The sequence below is a fragment of the Myotis nattereri genome (assembly GCF_964212035.1).
Source record: "Myotis nattereri genome assembly, chromosome: 3".
NCBI classification, from domain to species: Eukaryota; Metazoa; Chordata; class Mammalia; order Chiroptera; family Vespertilionidae; genus Myotis; species Myotis nattereri.
In genome coordinates this window covers 97433206-97450221 of record NC_138077.1, presented here as the reverse complement: position 1 = coordinate 97450221, position 17016 = coordinate 97433206, and the positions used below count along the sequence as shown (strand labels likewise).

At 39.7% G+C, this 17016-nt stretch overlaps 1 protein-coding gene across 1 annotated transcript in view; it reads right to left on the bottom strand.

Moving 5' to 3' along the window:
* ROBO1 (roundabout guidance receptor 1) overlaps nucleotides 1–17016 on the bottom strand; it is a gene marked incomplete at its 5' end in the record, with an annotated part of 448967 nt that overhangs the window by 73682 nt on the left and 358269 nt on the right. Inside the window, 5 exons of the mRNA XM_081087409.1 lie at nucleotides 1469–1635; nucleotides 1723–1891; nucleotides 2066–2147; nucleotides 4510–4715; nucleotides 15232–15403. Coding sequence (XP_080943535.1) covers nucleotides 1469–1635; nucleotides 1723–1891; nucleotides 2066–2147; nucleotides 4510–4715; nucleotides 15232–15403 — 796 coding nt within the window. The remainder of the gene's footprint in view (nucleotides 1–1468; nucleotides 1636–1722; nucleotides 1892–2065; nucleotides 2148–4509; nucleotides 4716–15231; nucleotides 15404–17016) is intronic.

Here is a 17016-nt window from a genome sequence, read left to right as displayed (position 1 = left end):
TCCCTGTACAGCTGCATAGTTTCTACATGCTTTACAACTGCACATCTAACACTGAAAACCTCAAAATGCCTTTAGGCGGCTCTGAGAATATGAAAGCTCTTGTTGAGGTGACTCATGATAGCAAATATAGGCATCTGGTTGTGTTGAATTCACACAGCAAGAGGCAGACGTGGGCATGTTCTACAACTTGGTTTGCTTTCACTTTGAATTCTGAAACAAAAAGTCCTTCCAAAAAGATAGTTTATATACTCAGTGGAGAGGAGCAAACATGCAGCATGCTGGCAGACCCTCTCCCAAACCAGGAAAAAAAGCAGTTGAATTGTTTCAGTAATTTTGTGTACGGCTTGTTTCTATCACTATAAATAAGTTATAGAGGCATTATGATTCCTCTGAATGTTGATAAAAGAATTTTGCATTTCTAGTCACTATAATCTAAAAGTATCCTTCTTTGTTAATATAAGAGCAACCATATTTTAATTGCAATGATAGTATGTTCTAAAAAAGGTACAGGATGATTTACATTCATCTCTTTTATTAATACATAAATTTACTCTTATTAAAGTATTAAAATAATAAGGTGAGCAAGAAGGGGACTAGGAGATAATGTGACCATTGAAAACTAAAAATAATTTCTATTCATAGGAGATAATAACAACAGTGTGTCCAGAAAACTGTGGTACATTTACACAATGGAATACTACTTGACCATAAAAAGGAAGAAAATTTTACCATTTGTGACTGCATGGATGGACCTGTGAATATTATGCTAAGTGAAATAAGCCAGTCAGAGAAAGACAAATACCATATGACTTTACTCGTATTTGGAATCTGATGAACAAACTGAACTGACAAGGAAAATAGAGGCAGAATCATAGAGAGAAGGCAGACAACTTTCAGGGGGGCTGTAAAGGGATTGAGAAAAAAATTTAAAAAAAAAGAAAAAATTCATGGACATGGACAGCAGTGTGGTGGTTGGGGGTATTGGTGGGGTTGGAGGTAGAAGGGGGCATAGAGGGGATAAATGGTGATGGGAAAAAAACAAACAAACAAACAAAAAAAATCATTTAAGCTTATCTTTCAAATATCTCTTAAAATTGCATCATTTGCAGAAAGGATCACTTGTAAAATTTACTCAATTTTAAATACAAGTATTATAAGATTAATATTTTATATTCACATATAACATTTTTTACTCAATTTTGTGAATTGAATATAATATTTTTGTCTCATTAGATTTGTAATTTATAAGATCAGGAACATTTCTGTTATTAATTTTATTTTGTAGTGCTTTGTCCAGAAAATAATAGTTTGCAGATATTGTGTTTGTGTGTTAAAAGTTAATTGAGCAACATGGACAACAGAACGATGTTAAATACCCAGTCCTAGCATGTAGTACAAATGATGTACCTGTATTATCATAACATCTAAAGAGAAGTAGGTGTCACAGGTTGAGTAAATCAACACGTACCTTGTGTTTTCACTGGATCTGATATCTGGCTTGGATCACTAATTCCATATGCATTAGCTGCCCTCACAAGGAAAAGGTAAATTGCATTAGGTTTGAGTCCTTTAATTGCAAATGTTTCTGTTTTCACATTCTCTGCTACAGTCTGCCAACTGCTACCAGATGCATGGCTAAGGAGAGAGACAGGAGTTAGAACTTACATATTTATTGGTAACTCACAAGAAAGAACAACCAAGAAACATCATATTTCACTCTACCTGAAGGCCTCTAGAATATAAGATGTTGGAGTTGCACCTGAATTCAAGTTTGGTTGCCATGACAATGTTACTGTATTTCTGCTGACATCTATAACTTCAGGTTTGGAGGGGGCACTAGGGATTAAATTTGGGTCAGTGGGTCTTGGAGGCTGAACTGGAACTCCAAATTCTAACAAAGAGGAAAAAGATAAAAGATGTTTGCACATGTACAGATAAGTACATAAACAAATGTAGATAACCTATCCACCCACCCAGGCATCAGGACATCTACTTTATCTATTTACCAATTAGTAAAGAACTGCATCTGAAGCTTTATTTTAAGGTAAAATAGTATCTAATTTACCTTGGACTTCAATGTAAGCACTCCATGTTGCTTCACCACTGGGGGTGGTTGCGATGCAGGTGTACCGACCAGTGTCACCCAGCTGAGAAGACAGATGAAAATACATATTTGGAACAATCAAGAGCTCAGTGGGCTGGAAAAGCAATTATAGGGTTTGTATATGGCCCATGAATATGGATCACTGCATTAAAATTCACTAACCAAAAACTACCTCTTAATTGATTATATTTTTATTGAATGTGAAGGAAAATATTGCAGACATAATATATTTTATATAGTTATTCTGGTTATATAATAAAAAGTAAGTTAATATTTTTTACAGTGACAATAAATAATTCAAAGGGTTAATCTTGGTTACTAAATCATATCTTTACTAGAGGCCCGATCATGAAATTTGTGCAAGATTAGGCAGGCCTTCCTTCCCCTGGGTGCTGGCACCGGCTTCCCTCTGGCACCCGGCATCTGGGCTTCCCTCACAGCCCTGGCTTCATCCAGAAGGTCTGGAAGTACATCCGGAAGGACATCTGGTCTAATTAGCATATTATGCCTTTATTATTATAGACTAGAGGCCCAGTGCATGAAAATCGTGCACGAGGGGGGGGGGGGCGATCCCTCAGCCTGGGCTGCATCCTCTCCAATTCGGGACACCTTGGGGTATTTCCAAGTGCTGGTTTAGACCCGAACCCTGTGGGATTGGGCCTAAACTGGCAGTCAGACATCCCTCTCACAATCCAGGACTACTGGCTCCTAACCGCCCGCGTGCCTGCCTGCTTGATGGCCTCTAACTGCCTCTGCCTGCTGGCCTGATGCCCCTAACTGCTCCCGGCTGGCCTGATCGCCCCCTAGCTGCCTTCCCCTGCCGGCCCGATCACCCTAACTGCTCTCCCCTGCCGGCCCGATCACCCCCTAATTGCTCTCCCCTGCCGACCTGATTGCCCCTAACTGCGTCTGCCTCAGCACTCGCCACCGTGGCTTTGTCCGGAGGACGTCTGGAAGATGTCTGGTCTAATTAGCATATTACCCTTTTATTAGTATAGATATTTAGTAAGTCACATAATGAGGCTGATGAAGTTTAGTCAATTACTATTATTTCATATTTTATCAGTTACAATTATATTGATACCTGAGATAAACAGATATTTATGAAAAAAGGAAGGATATAAAATGAATTGTTCTTACTTACTCCTTTCCCACATTTTAAAAACCTATAATTTAAGGCAGTTTAATAAGTGTGAAGCCAAACCCTACCTGAATGAATACTCTCTCTCCCTTCTGAAGACTGAATGCTGGAATACAGCTCACATGATCTACTTTAAATTCCTCAACAGCATGATGCACACACATGCCTCTGCTTATTGTAATTACCTTATCTTCAGGTAATGTTTGATAAAGCAAGAATTTTGTCATCTTGCTCTGGCGATTACAATAACAAAGTCACAATATTTTTCACAAAGAAGTACAACATATTCACTTTTGGAGCACATAAGATGAACTGCTAATGCAGGTCTAAAACTCCAAAGAAGCCACCCACAGTAGGCAATACAGCAATTGAAATTTATGTTTATTGCTGACTAGGCTAATCTTTCATATGCCTCATGAGCTTGTCTGAACTTGACCTAAAAGAAAAATCAAAACAACACAGCCCTGAAAGAACAGGTATGGATGTACTGCCATGGGAAAGTAAGTCCTTAAATTGTTCCCACAAGCCTGTGGGCTTTTCACCACTTAGCATTCTGATGTAAATGTACACATTGTTTCTGTTTGCATATATAGCATTCTGTAATTGCAAAATGCCGAACCAAATACTCACAACAGGAGAACTGTTCAAGTACGTTGCATGTAAACTGGTACTGGAAAGTATCTTTGAAAATATGCTTTATGCCCTAGCGGGTTTGGCTCAGTGGATAGAGCGTCGGCCTGTGGACTGAAAGGTTCCGGGTTCAATTCCAGCCAAGGGCATGTACCTTGGTTGCAGGCACATCCCCATAGGAGGTGTGCAGGAGGCAGCTGATTGATGTTTCTCTCCCATCGATGTTTCTAACTCTCTATCCCTCTCTCTCTCTCTCTATCCCTTCCTCTCTATAAAAAATAAATAAAATATATTTTAAAAAAAATGCTTTATGGAATGAATGACTGCTTCATACCATGACTTAGAGAGTATTTTTCTCCCACAAATTCTCATCTATTTTCCTCAATTGGTCTCAAAAATATTTTTTCTCCTCCTTCTAAAACCTTAAATTACTTGCCATGGGCTAAATTATGAGTCCAATCATCTTAAATACACACAGTGGAATGTCTGAAAGAATAAAGCATCTAATTTAACGTATATTAATACAGTTATTTGGCATTTCATTAACTCTAAAACTTGAGACTTCAACACTAGTTGCTGGAGGCAAAAGCAAAGTGAAACAAAATGGGAAACCCAGGGTGTCATTTCAAGTTACCTTTGCATATCGGATCTGCAGAACTCCAGTCTCGAGCTGTTTAATTCGAGAATCTTGGGTTGAAACAAGAACCCCATCCTTTCTCCACAGAATTGTGGGCACTGGACTGCCTGTGGCCACACAGCTGAGCACTAAGGTACCATCCACTGCTACTGTCTGATTCACAGGACCTTGTCGAATGACTGGGGGCGGTCGGTCTGCAATCACTGCCGGAAGAAACAACAGGAAATATATTTCTGCAACTGGAAGCAATTTTCTAACCATGGAAGCAACAGCAGTTGCTCTAGGCTTTGAAACAAGTAATTAAACAAGTAATTAAAGTAGGAGACATGCATTATTCAGAATGCATTTATATGATGCACTGATTCCGAATATTAAAATGTGATAAAATGTATTCCTTTCAAATGACCAACTGACTGAGCTTGCCACATTGTTAAGGGTCCTACTTAACTTAAGAGTTCAGGGATTAAATAAGGATTGTGGGTAGTGAAGTAGATGTACAGTGGCGAGAAGTGGAATGCTGTACTTTTAAAAATTTAAAATATGTAAAAAATAAAGATAACAATAACAAAACATTCACCCAAAAGAAAACTTATGAGAGAAATTTTCATAAATGAACCAAAGCCAACTTGATATTTGATCATTGTTTTGTGTCACACAGAAAAAATGCTTGTATCATACCAGCATATTTGACAGTTTTGGATTCAAAAAGGTGTTTGGTTTTTCATAATTTATAAATCAATACGGTTGAGCTTCCTTCATCTTGGAATTTTTTCTATTAAAATAACATGTGGGTAAAAATTTCCCAGTCCTAATGAAATCAGAGAAACTAGAAAACTTCCCAACTATATTGTTGGTAGGCTAATCCAAAAACATAACTCAAGCTGATGTTCTGTCCTAGGCAATATCAAATTTCCATATTGAGATTATAAGAATGGGAAAACAGTTTTGCCAATTCTATTATTACAATAGTTTTCCCCTGACCTAGGCAATTTAGGTGAAATGGAATAGATATTTTTAAACAAAGAATTAAAAATTGTTTAATAAAATTTGTCCTTATTAAGCTTTAAAATTCTAAATATTAGTTTAAAAACTGTAAAAGTTACAAATATACAGAAGACAATTTTACAAAATTGCCTGATTAATGGAAACTGGTTTCCAGAAGAACTATATTTTGGATGCAACAATTTGTAAAGCTGGATGTGTCATGTTCCAAGTTTTCTGAACCAAAGATTTTCACAAGCTGGGGTCATACTTCAGTTTGTTCTTCATTTATCATGCAATGATGATTAGTTTTGTGCATTCAAACTGAGAAAAACAAGAAATCAAAGGAGTGAAGCCAGCAACTGTGCATTTTTACTCCATCCTTCCAGTCCCCTTTCCTCTTAGGTTGCTAGTGTGAAATTTGTTATTGCCAGTGGTGGTGGATTAGAAGCTGGAGTTTAAAACTTGGCAGGAGTGTTTCAGATAGTCCAGGGATGAAAAATATAAGCCAATAATGCCTCTGCTTAGAATTATTTAATCTTTTCTACTTTATCTGTTGGGATTGGCTAAAGTCAAAGCAGAGGCCCCTCCTGATAAGTATGAAAAAAGAATGAATGTGTTTTATTGCATTTGGATTTTTATAAGATTCTGTCAAATGTGTTCTATTGATTATAAGAATACGTGAATATTATTTCCAGGCATTAATTAAATTTGTAACAGAGCACTTCTTTATAACTGATTAGAATTAATCAGTTATGGAGTGGTTTATGTTTGGTAGTCTTGTTAAATTTAGAAACAATCCAATGAATAAGTCAATATTCCATATCTTTACAGTTCTTTGATATCTGCATATTTAGCATCCACACCCCCTTACCTCATCCCAATGCAGTTTAATGATGCTATTTCTGTGTCATTTATTTTTTCCTGGTTTGCATTGGGCAGTTTACAAAAATAAAGGAAGAAAAGAGGAGTAGGGTCCATTATCTCTTCTACCATCTGTCATATGCCTTTGGGCAAGTTCCTAAAATTCTCAAAGCCTCCATGTTTTTTGTTTGTTTGTTTGTTTTAAATCTGTAAATATAAAGCCAGAGACCATAATGCCATCACGACCATAACGACCTAACGACCGGTTGCTATGACACCCACTGTGGCCAGTGAACTGGCTTGATCCGGGCCGGACTGCCCCAACACCCTGAAGCTGGCAGGGCCAGCCAGCCAACCACCTTGGCTGGCAGAAATTTGGAGTCTGGGGACCTTGGAGTTGCTCAGCCTCATTCTCAAGCAGCTGCTCAGGCCAAGCCCTCCTTTGGCAGAAGTGGACCTGGGATCAGGGTGCTGGAGTTGGGGGTGGGGTGGGGAGGCTTTCCTGGTGGCCACAGCAGTCCCCGCGGGCCATGCACAGCACCTGGGCGTCTGGCCTGGTCGGAACAGCGCAGGAATAGGGGCCCTGAGGCGCAGGGGGCAGCAGCACACAGGAGCCAGGAGGTGCGAGGACCTACATGGGTTCTTACCCCGCCTGCTGGGCCCAGCAGCACCAGCAGGTGGGTCATAATGTGCAGCGAGGCACTGGGCCGCAGACGTGAAGGGAAGCAAGCCGGTAGGGCAAGGCCCTGTGCCAGATAGAGCCCTTGTGTTGTGGGCGGGGCGGAGCTGGAAATCCTGGTGGGGTGGGCGGGGCTGCGGCCCCCTGCCTTTTCGGGCCTTGGCCTTGGAATTCAGAGGTCAGCCCCACTTCGAGAGAGAGGACCGTAGCAGAAAGTAGCAAGGTTACAGGAGGGATAGGAAATGCTGTGGCCATCATTGGGAAACACAGCTGCCAAGGTCTTCAGTAAGTATGAACAGATAATCTTTGGTCTCGGTTCCACAGAAGAGGAAGCTCAGACTCAAAGAAGGGAGCCTTCCGCAACACCTCACCCACTTCTCAGACCTGACCATGTGCAGCATTGTTTTTGTTGAAAGTAGAGGATCCAAAATGCTTTTATATCTTTGCTCTTTTAGGCAGAAAAGGATTTAGCACAGGGAATCGACGCTTGGGAAATCATCGGAAAGCTGGAGGAGTGGGTATTAGGCTGGGCCTCCAGGAAAGACTCCCTGCCCAGCAGGAGGAGCTGCTCCCTCAGCCACAACTGAATTCCAGAACACTCTGGCACAGCTGTGACCCAGGGATCAGGAAACTGCTGCCCCTGCAAGTGCCCTCCAGCTCCCACAAAACAGGTCACTGGGCACTGCCTCTGCCACAACTGTTTGCGCACAGCCTGGATTGTGCTGCAGAAAACCTCCACATCGCTGCAAACATGATCACCTGCAGCAAACAGCCCAAACTGCGGGAAGATGCCTCTGCCCCACTTCTGCCTCCAAATATTGTGCAAGCTCATCCAGTCGGCAGAAAGGAATTCATATCCAGAAACCTAGCTGCAAAGGAGTTTGGGCAACTTCAGACTTTTGTCTAGGAGTGAGATCTTGCCAATACCTCATGTGCCTGGTATTGATAAAAATGGGGCCCGGCTGGTGGGGCTCAGTGGTTGAGCATCAATCTATGAACCAGGAGGTCATGATATGATTCCTGGTCAAATTTCGGGCTTGATCCTCAGTAGGGGCGCTCAGGAGGCAACTGATCAATGATTCTCATCATTGATATTTCTATCTATATCTCCTTCTTCCTTCCTCTGAAATCAATAATTTTTTTTTAAAGTGGGGTCATCTTGTATCTATGTGTTATTAAGAGTTTTTCACTTCATAGATCACTAATGTCTTTCCTGTTAAAACTATACTTAGAGAACATTATTTACTTATCATTCATTTTAATTGATCTCAGAGAGACGAAGGGAGAGAGAGAGAAACATTGTTCTGTTGTTTCCTGCACTCACTGGACTGGGTATTGAATCTGCAACCTGGGCATGTGCCCTGACTGGCAATTGATTTACCACTTTCTGGTGTATGTGATGATGCCATGCTGGTACCTTCACCCCATATTCCAGCCTCCAGAACTGTGAGAAAAACACGTGTCTGTTGTTTAAGCCACATAAATTTATGATATTTTGTTATGGCTGTCTGAGTGACTAATCTATACTAATAAAAGAGTAATATGCTAATTAGACCAGGTGAACCAGACATCTTCCAGTCATCCTTCTGGAAAAAGCCACGGTGGTGGGGGCCAAGGCAGAGACAGTTAGGGGAGAGCAGTTAGGGGAAATCAGGCAGGCAGGCAGAGTAGTTAGGGGCAATCAAACAGGCAGACAGGTGAGCAGTTAGGAGCCAGCAGTCCCAGATTGTGAGAGGGATTGGGCCTTGTGGCATCAGGACTAAACAGGCAGTTGGACATTCCCCCGAGGGGTCCCAGATTGGAGAGGGTGCAGGCCAGGCTGAGGGACCTCCCCCCATGCACGAATTTCATGCACCAGACCTCTAGTATAATAATATTTGAGAATAATAATACTTGTTCTAACCATCTCAGAGGATAGCTATGAAGATTTAAATGGACTAGTAGATGTGAAAGTGCTTTGCTAATTGCAGAAAGCTAGCCATATATGAATTGTCATTACCACTAAACTTGTCTGTAAAAAAAAGAATATGCAAATCAGAGCTAAATGTATTCAATTAAGCAATTTCACATTTTTGATAGAAAAAAAATGAAACATTTTGGTGGTGTCACAGATTAGAATAAAATACTGATGAAATGTTTAAATATACTCAAAGAAAGAGGGCAGTCCATTTATGAATCTAAACTAACTTTAGGATTCATGAGATAAACCTCAAATTATGGTTCTAATATTTTTACATTAAGATTATTAGAATGAATTATCATGTTGATACAATAGAAAGTTTAAAAGAACAGAAATAACTTTTAACAAAGTGAGGAAGTACATAGACTTTGGAGTTAGAAGATGAAGTTCTGTAACATGAAAAAATGCCTTATCTATGCTACCCAATACAAAAGCAAGAGTTCAAATGGCTACTGAGTACCTGAGTATGGCTTAGTGTAGTTGAAGACCTGGGTGTGTAATTTTATTTCATTTTAAGCAATTTAAATTCCAAGTTAAACAGCCTCACATGGCAAGTGGCTACCATTTGGACAGTGCAAAATGTTGTGTTAAGTCTCAGTTCTGTTGCTTGTTATCTGTATGATGTGGGCATACCTTTCCTCGCCCTCCTTTTCCTCATCTGTAAAATGAGACAGTGTCACATTTGAACTTGTTGATATGTGAGAAGCCCTTAGCCTAGTGTACAGCACAAAGGAAGCACTGAATGACTGCACCTTTTTATTATCAGCAGAGCGACAACAGTGGTGGCATAAGCAGTGTGACAGGTGGTGTAACCGTCACAGCAGAGTTTATAAAAGTTTTCCTGTCTTTTCCCCACATTCAATGAAAAATTTAAAGACCCTAAAAAATGAGGGCATATCACTGGATTAGTATTTTCTCACCTCAAAAATAATGATCATGAAGACAATGTCAATACATACAAATATATCTATAAAATATTTTAAGTGGAAAATAATACAAAATAACAAGCAAACACTGACTGGTTTAAATATGAAAAGTTCACATTTATACACTAAAAAAATATCAGTTCTAGTATGTCACAGTTGCTATCAGTTTGCAAAAATATCTCACAAATCCATAACTTAGGCTGTAAAGAAATTATGCCATTTAGGAATTGGGGAACTAAAACTTTGAAAGTTCAAGTGATTTGTCCAAATCAAATATTAACTGGCAAATCTCACTTTTTAAAAATTAAAGTTAACCCACTTTCCACTGTATATTAATATCCTTTGAGTGTTAAATGCAAATGATTTTAAATTACTTGCATAATTTAATACCTACTATATTTTCTTATATTCTAGTAATAAAAATAAGAAATATTACAATTAAATTGGTGATAGGAATTTCTATTTTCCTGAGTCAAATGCTAGTTGTGGTAGGACACAAGTTCAGAGAAAGCAACAGTTCAAGGGCAGCGGCTACTCCATTTTCTGCACCTTATGTTTTACTCTGCCATTGCTTTTGTGTTTTGCAAACAGTAAATAAAGAAATTCAAAAAGCAAAAGTCAAATTGTATTCAGAAATTATTCTGTCTACTAGCCTATGCTCTTGACTTGACTTGGTAAAGTATAAATACTGATATTGCCAGCACTCAAGATAATTATAGCTTACCTATGAAGAATGAGTCCATAGTTGTAAGTTGTTTGTACAAAATCAATGAACTCAAAAATAAAGAAAACGAAACTAAAAATACAGTATCACTATGGCAAACACAAAATCACCTTATATCTTTCCAGAGATTGTAAGATGAAACAAGAGTGGTAGGAATGAATTCTTACTAGGGATAAATCACAAATCCACAAATTTAGAGTTTTTGGTTTTGCTTTAGTTTAGCAAAAGTTGCTATCTCTGATCTATTTTCACTAATATAAGAATTCATGATATTGCCACACCAGATGGCACCTAGGAAGCTTTGCTTTCAAATTATTAATTATGAGACTAATGAGAGATACTTAAAACTATGTTACCATAATTTTCTTTGGCCTTTTTTCATGTATACCTGTATATGCAAGTTCTTTATAGAGTTGAAATTATAAATGTACGTGCAATTCTATGTTCTATTTTTTCCTGCATACTGATTATATTGATTATTGCCAAATTCATTGCACGGTCTTCAAATCATCATTTAATATCTGTAATTAATGTAAGAAATTAAAAAAAAAAACTTTTCAGGTTATTCTAACTTATCTGAGCCAGTACATCTATATATATAAAAGGCTATCCTATCTAATAATTGAGAAACATGTTAATTAACCATAACTTCGCTACCTTTCCGATTGGCTAATCAGCGAGATATGCAAATTAACTGCCAACCAAGATGGCGGCCGGCAGCCAGGCAGCTGAAGCAAACATGCGACTTGCTTGCTCCAGTGATGGAGGAAGCCAAGGTTCCCCGCCTGCCGCTGCCAGCCTCTGAGCTTGCACTCTAAGAAACAATGTTACAATTATAGAAACTAAACAAAACCCAGAAACCTACATTCAGCCGGCTGGCCTCGGAGCTGGAGGTGAAACAGTGTTTCAATTATAGAACCCAAACAAACCCAGATAGCTGCTTTCAGCAGCCAAGGTCTCAGAGCTCGAGCTGAGCCTCAGAGCTAAAGCCAGCTCTCAGTTCCAGTGACAGCCATAGAAGGTAAATAAATCCCAGAATTAAAAAAAAGAAAAAAAGGAGCGGTTGGGAACTTCAGTAGCCCACCAGCCTGAAAACGGCCCTCAGCCCCTAACCCAGACTGGCCAGGCACCCCAGTGGAGACCCCCACCCTGAAGGGGGTGTGACCAGCTGCAAACAGCCATCATCCCCTCACCCAGGCTGGCCAGGCACCCCAGTGGGGAACCCCACCCTGATCCAGGATACCCTTCAGGGCAAACCAGCCGGCCCCCACCCATGCACCAGGCCTCTATCCTATATAGTAAAAGGGTAATATGCCTCCCGGCACCGGGATCAGCGGAGCTATGAGGCTTCCTGAACCTGGGATCAGCAGAGGTGTGAGGCCTCCTGGCACTGGGATCAGTGGAGCAGTGAGGCCTCCTAGCACCGGGATCAGTGGAGCCACAAGGCCTCCCAGCCCCGGTATCAAGCAGAGCCGCGAGACCTCCCGGCCCCAGGAGCAGCTGAGCAGCGAGGCCTCACCGCCCCGGTATCAAGCAGAGCCGGGAGACTTCCCGGCACTGGGATCAGCTGAGCCGCGAGGCCTCCCGGCACCGGGATCAGTGGAGCCGCGAGGCCCCCGGGCACTGGGATCAGCGGAGCCGCGAGGCCCCCCGGCACCGGGATCAGTGGAGCCGCGAGGCCTCCCAGCACCGGGATCAGTGGAGCTGCGAGGCCCCCTGGCACTGGGATCAGCGGAGCTGAGAGGCCCCCCGGCACCGGGATCAGTGGAGCCGCGAGGCCTCCCAGCACCGGGATCAGCGGAGCCGCGAGGCCTCCCAGCACCGGGATTAGCGGAGCCGCGAGGCCTCCCAGCACCGGGATCAGCAGAGGCGTGAGGCCTCGGGGCACCGGGATCAGCGGAGCCGCGAGGCCTCCCAGCACCGGGATCAGTGGAGCCGCGAGGCCCCCCAGCACTGGGATCAGCGGAGCCGCGAGGCCTCCGGCCCCAGGAGCGGCGAGCTGCATGGACCTGGTTTTAATCCCAGTTCCACCGTTTAAGCTGGAAGGTTGGTCCCTGAGCCTCAGTTCTCTCACCTGGGACATTAGCCTTGGGGGCCTGTGGGCGCAGGATGTGCAGCGTCTGGCCGTGGCCATGGGTCCCACCCTAATATTTCACCGGCTGCCACTTCCTCCTGCAACACCCCCAGCCTTAGACAGGAAGCTGGGCTAGAGAGAGGTGGCTCTGGTCAGGGTGCTGGCACTGCAGGTGTGGTGTATGACCTCAGGAATCTCTCTCTTCTGGCCTCAGCTACCCGTCTATAACTGAGGTTTGCAGCGTGCCCTCTCACATTCCAGGACACGGCAGGGGATGTTGGAGAGCCGGTTTCGCCCGATCCCCGCAGGCCAGGCTGAGGGACCCCACCTGCCAGAGGGACCCTGTTCGCTGCTCAGAAGCCTGGGAGGGACCACCGGAGGTTGGCCCCAGGGCATGTTCAGCGCTTCTCTTGCAGTCCTTCCAGCCGGCCACTTTCTAATTAATTTCCTTTCAATGTGCACGAATCCGTGCACCGCGTCACTAGTATATTATATGTGTCATAGACAGTGGTAGGAGTTCAGTCTTTTAACTGACACAAACCTAATTTTGAATCTGATGTAACCAATAGTAGGTATTTCTTTCTTTCTTCTTTGCTTCTTCCATTCATGAAAAAAATATCTACTCAATCTCTATCATGTGTCAGACTTTGGAGGTTACTGGGAATATATTTAACTTAATTGGGTAGACATGGGCCCTGCTCTCAAGGAACTTATTGTCTAATGAAGATTTCAGGAAAATAAGTAGGGAAAGTACAGAATGCGATAGATGATAGATAGATGATAGATAGATAGATAGATAGATAGATAGATAGATAGATGATAGCAGGGCAGAGGACATCATACCCATACTTGAGGAGCTAAGAAATGCTTTTTGAAGGAGCTGAAATTTCAAGTCAGTAGAAACAGCATGCACATAAGTGTTAAAACAAAAGAAAAACACAGCAAACACAATAAAACTGGGGCATGTGAGCAACACAGTATCCACAGATAAGCCTGCAAAGGTGAGATCATGAATTGTAAAACATATTAAGGAATATAAACTTTATCCTGAGTGTACTGGGAAACAAAATAATAAAATTAAGGTATTAAAATTATTTCGGAATCTTTTTCAATTTCAGAAGGATATCTATAAAATCCTAACTACTTATTGACAAAATAGTAAATAGTTTTCCCTTGAGGTTAGGATTAAAAGAATATATCTACTATCACCAATTCTACTAATTATATTGGTGGTCACACACCATGCACAAGTAAAATAAATAAAAGGTATAAAATATATAAATATTGGAAAAAAGTAAAATTGATTTTCTTAATAGTTGACACATTTTGTTCATAGGCATTTCAAAATAATCTACCTATAAACAATTAGAAATAATGAGTGGATTTAGTAAAGTTGCTGGATACAGAATTAATATACAAAGTAAACTGTACATCTTACTTTAAACAATAGCACAATGAAATTTAATATCTATATCTGCAATCACATAAAAAGTCATAAAACATCATAGGTATAAATGTATCAAAATATGTGCAAGATGTCCATCCTAAAATATAAAACACTGTTGAGAGATTTAAAGATCTAAATAAATTGAGAGATATAAATGGAATATGCCATTCCTCTAATTTAAAAGACTCAGATTATTAAAATGTTAATTTCCCTTAAGTTGTTCCATAATTTAAGTGGGATGAAAATTATTTAAAACTCAGATTTCTTTGTTTGTTTGTGATATGTGTGTTTATATGGAGAGAAATTCAAAAGTTGTTTTTAAAGCTTACGGGGAAATGCAGAGGACCTCTAATAGCCAAATCAAAAACAAGAAAACTAAGCTGGAGACTTCCACTACCAGTTTGTAAACATACTATAAAGCTACGTTTATGCCATATATATACTGGCATAAAGTGATGAATGGAACAGAATAGAGAGAATAGAAGTAGGCCACACATTGATGTTCATTTGCATGATGATTAAGACCCCACTGTGATTCAGTGGGGAAAGGACAGTCTTTTATTATATAGGATTACCCACCTAATAGTTTGGAGATTATTTCCATCACTGTGTCATTATAATGTATTTTCCATTAATTGATCATGTTTAGGGAAGTTAATAAACAGGACAAAAATCACATCATTTAAGAGAAAATATTCATTATCATGAGTTGTGAGTTGAATTTTTCAATAATTCACTTATCTCTTTAACTTGGAGGAAAGAGAAAGGATGGATTAAAGGAGATTTTTAAAAATATATATTTTTCCCAAAACTTGGCAACATTCCTATGTAAAGCTATTCAGTACAATATTTTCTGTGCATAACTGCCATGCTTTTATGAATCTGACAATGCTAGAAATTTACATTAAGGATAATTTTAGACTTAATCATTGTATTAATATCCTCTTTAGCTCTACACCAACATTGCTGTAAGGATACAAAATTGAAAATAAATACTTTTACTGGCACTCCCAATAGACCCTAAGCAAAACTTGGACATTTTGAAATAAAATGCTCTACTTTACCATCGGTAACTTCCAAATATGCTTTTGTGATGATACTTCCGGCAACATTTAAGGTCTGGCAGATATAATAACCGACATCAGACCGCTGGACATTAGTAACAGTGAGATCGCCAGTCTGGGAGACGGAAAAACGGCTGGACGACTGTGGCGGCTGATAGGAAAACAGCAGATTCTAGAGCCCAGAATTTTGAGGCGGGGGGAAGAATAGCCATAAGTTAATTGCTGGGTTCCAATAATGTGCGCGCATATATATATGCATATATGTATATTTATAGATATATAAACATACACAAACACACACACCACATACATATATATACGCAAGTAAGCTAAATATTCTTTTATCACATGCTCACACATATAGATGTGCACATACATAAACACACAAATACATGAAGTTTAATGATCTAACCTTAGAAAGGATTATTAAAAATTCTAAATATTGATATATGCTTTTATAATTATCAGTTTCCAACAATACTAGATATAAGAAGATATTAGGTATCATTAGAGTAAAAAGTTTTACATACTCAACCAAGGCAGAATCAAAAGCTATTTCATATATATATATGGCTATTAGGATTATAAACACAGTTTTTTATTATATAAACAAAATGAAAATTTAAGCATATTCTGACAAGTAAAGTTCAAGAACATTATGTTAGCACTATAACAATATCTTTGCTAGCCTTCCATTATAAAAGTTCAGTAGCCTCTATAAAATTGTTAATAATTTCTTTTTTATCTTGCTAAGTGGTGACACATAATGAGTGTAAGAATTCATAATGGTACTTTATTTCTGCAAAGTTATCATAAACACGAAATAGAGACAAAATGTGGTGTTATCTTTATGGTACAAATTTCTACTATGAATTGAAACATAATGTTTGTCAGAGGGAGTGTCTATTTTAGGCAAAATAACATATCATGTTATTGTTTTTCTCATGAAGTAAAATATAGCAACATTTCTTCTAACAAAAGGAAGTTACTCCTTTTTCAAAGTTCAGTTGCCTTTTAATATACATAAATTCATAGAGACTTAACTACTATTCGATGATATATCTCCAATAACAAAAAAATTTCTTAAAAGTAAGTTACATCGCCCTGGCTGGTGTGGCTCAGTTGGTTGGGTGTCATCCCATACACCAAAGGGTTGTCAGTTCGATTCCAAGTCAGGGCACAGGCCTGAGCTGCAGATTCAGTCCCCAGTAGGGGGAATATGTGAGGCAGCCAATTAATGTTTCACTCACATTATTGTTTCTCTTTCTTCCTCCCTCCCCCTTCCTCTCTCAAAAAATCAATAAGATAGTAAATTGTATCATTAAACAAAACAAAACCAAATTAAAATTATTTTGAAATTTGATGTAAAGTTTAAATATCTTAAGGAATAATTTATTTACATAATTAAATGAATTGCTTAAATGTTACTTTATTAAGAACTTCTAGTGGAAGTTCTAGAAGGAACTAGTGGATTTACTAATATTGCTACACAAATTTTCTTATATAATATACTTCCAGTTCTTTCTGTTCTACTAAAATATTTTGTTTTTTCTTGTCTGTCAGCAAATTTAGTCTTTTGAGGCCTAATGGAATATGTTAGAATCAACCAAGTTACTAGAACTCGAATGATGTCCTACTTACCATAATCAAGTTAATATTTGCTTACCAAAGGACAATGGTAAACTTGATGTTACTGCCTACAGAAGATTACTGATTACAGTGAGGAAACTATTTATATGATATTTATTAGCACAGTATAAGCAAGACCATGAAACAACACACCCA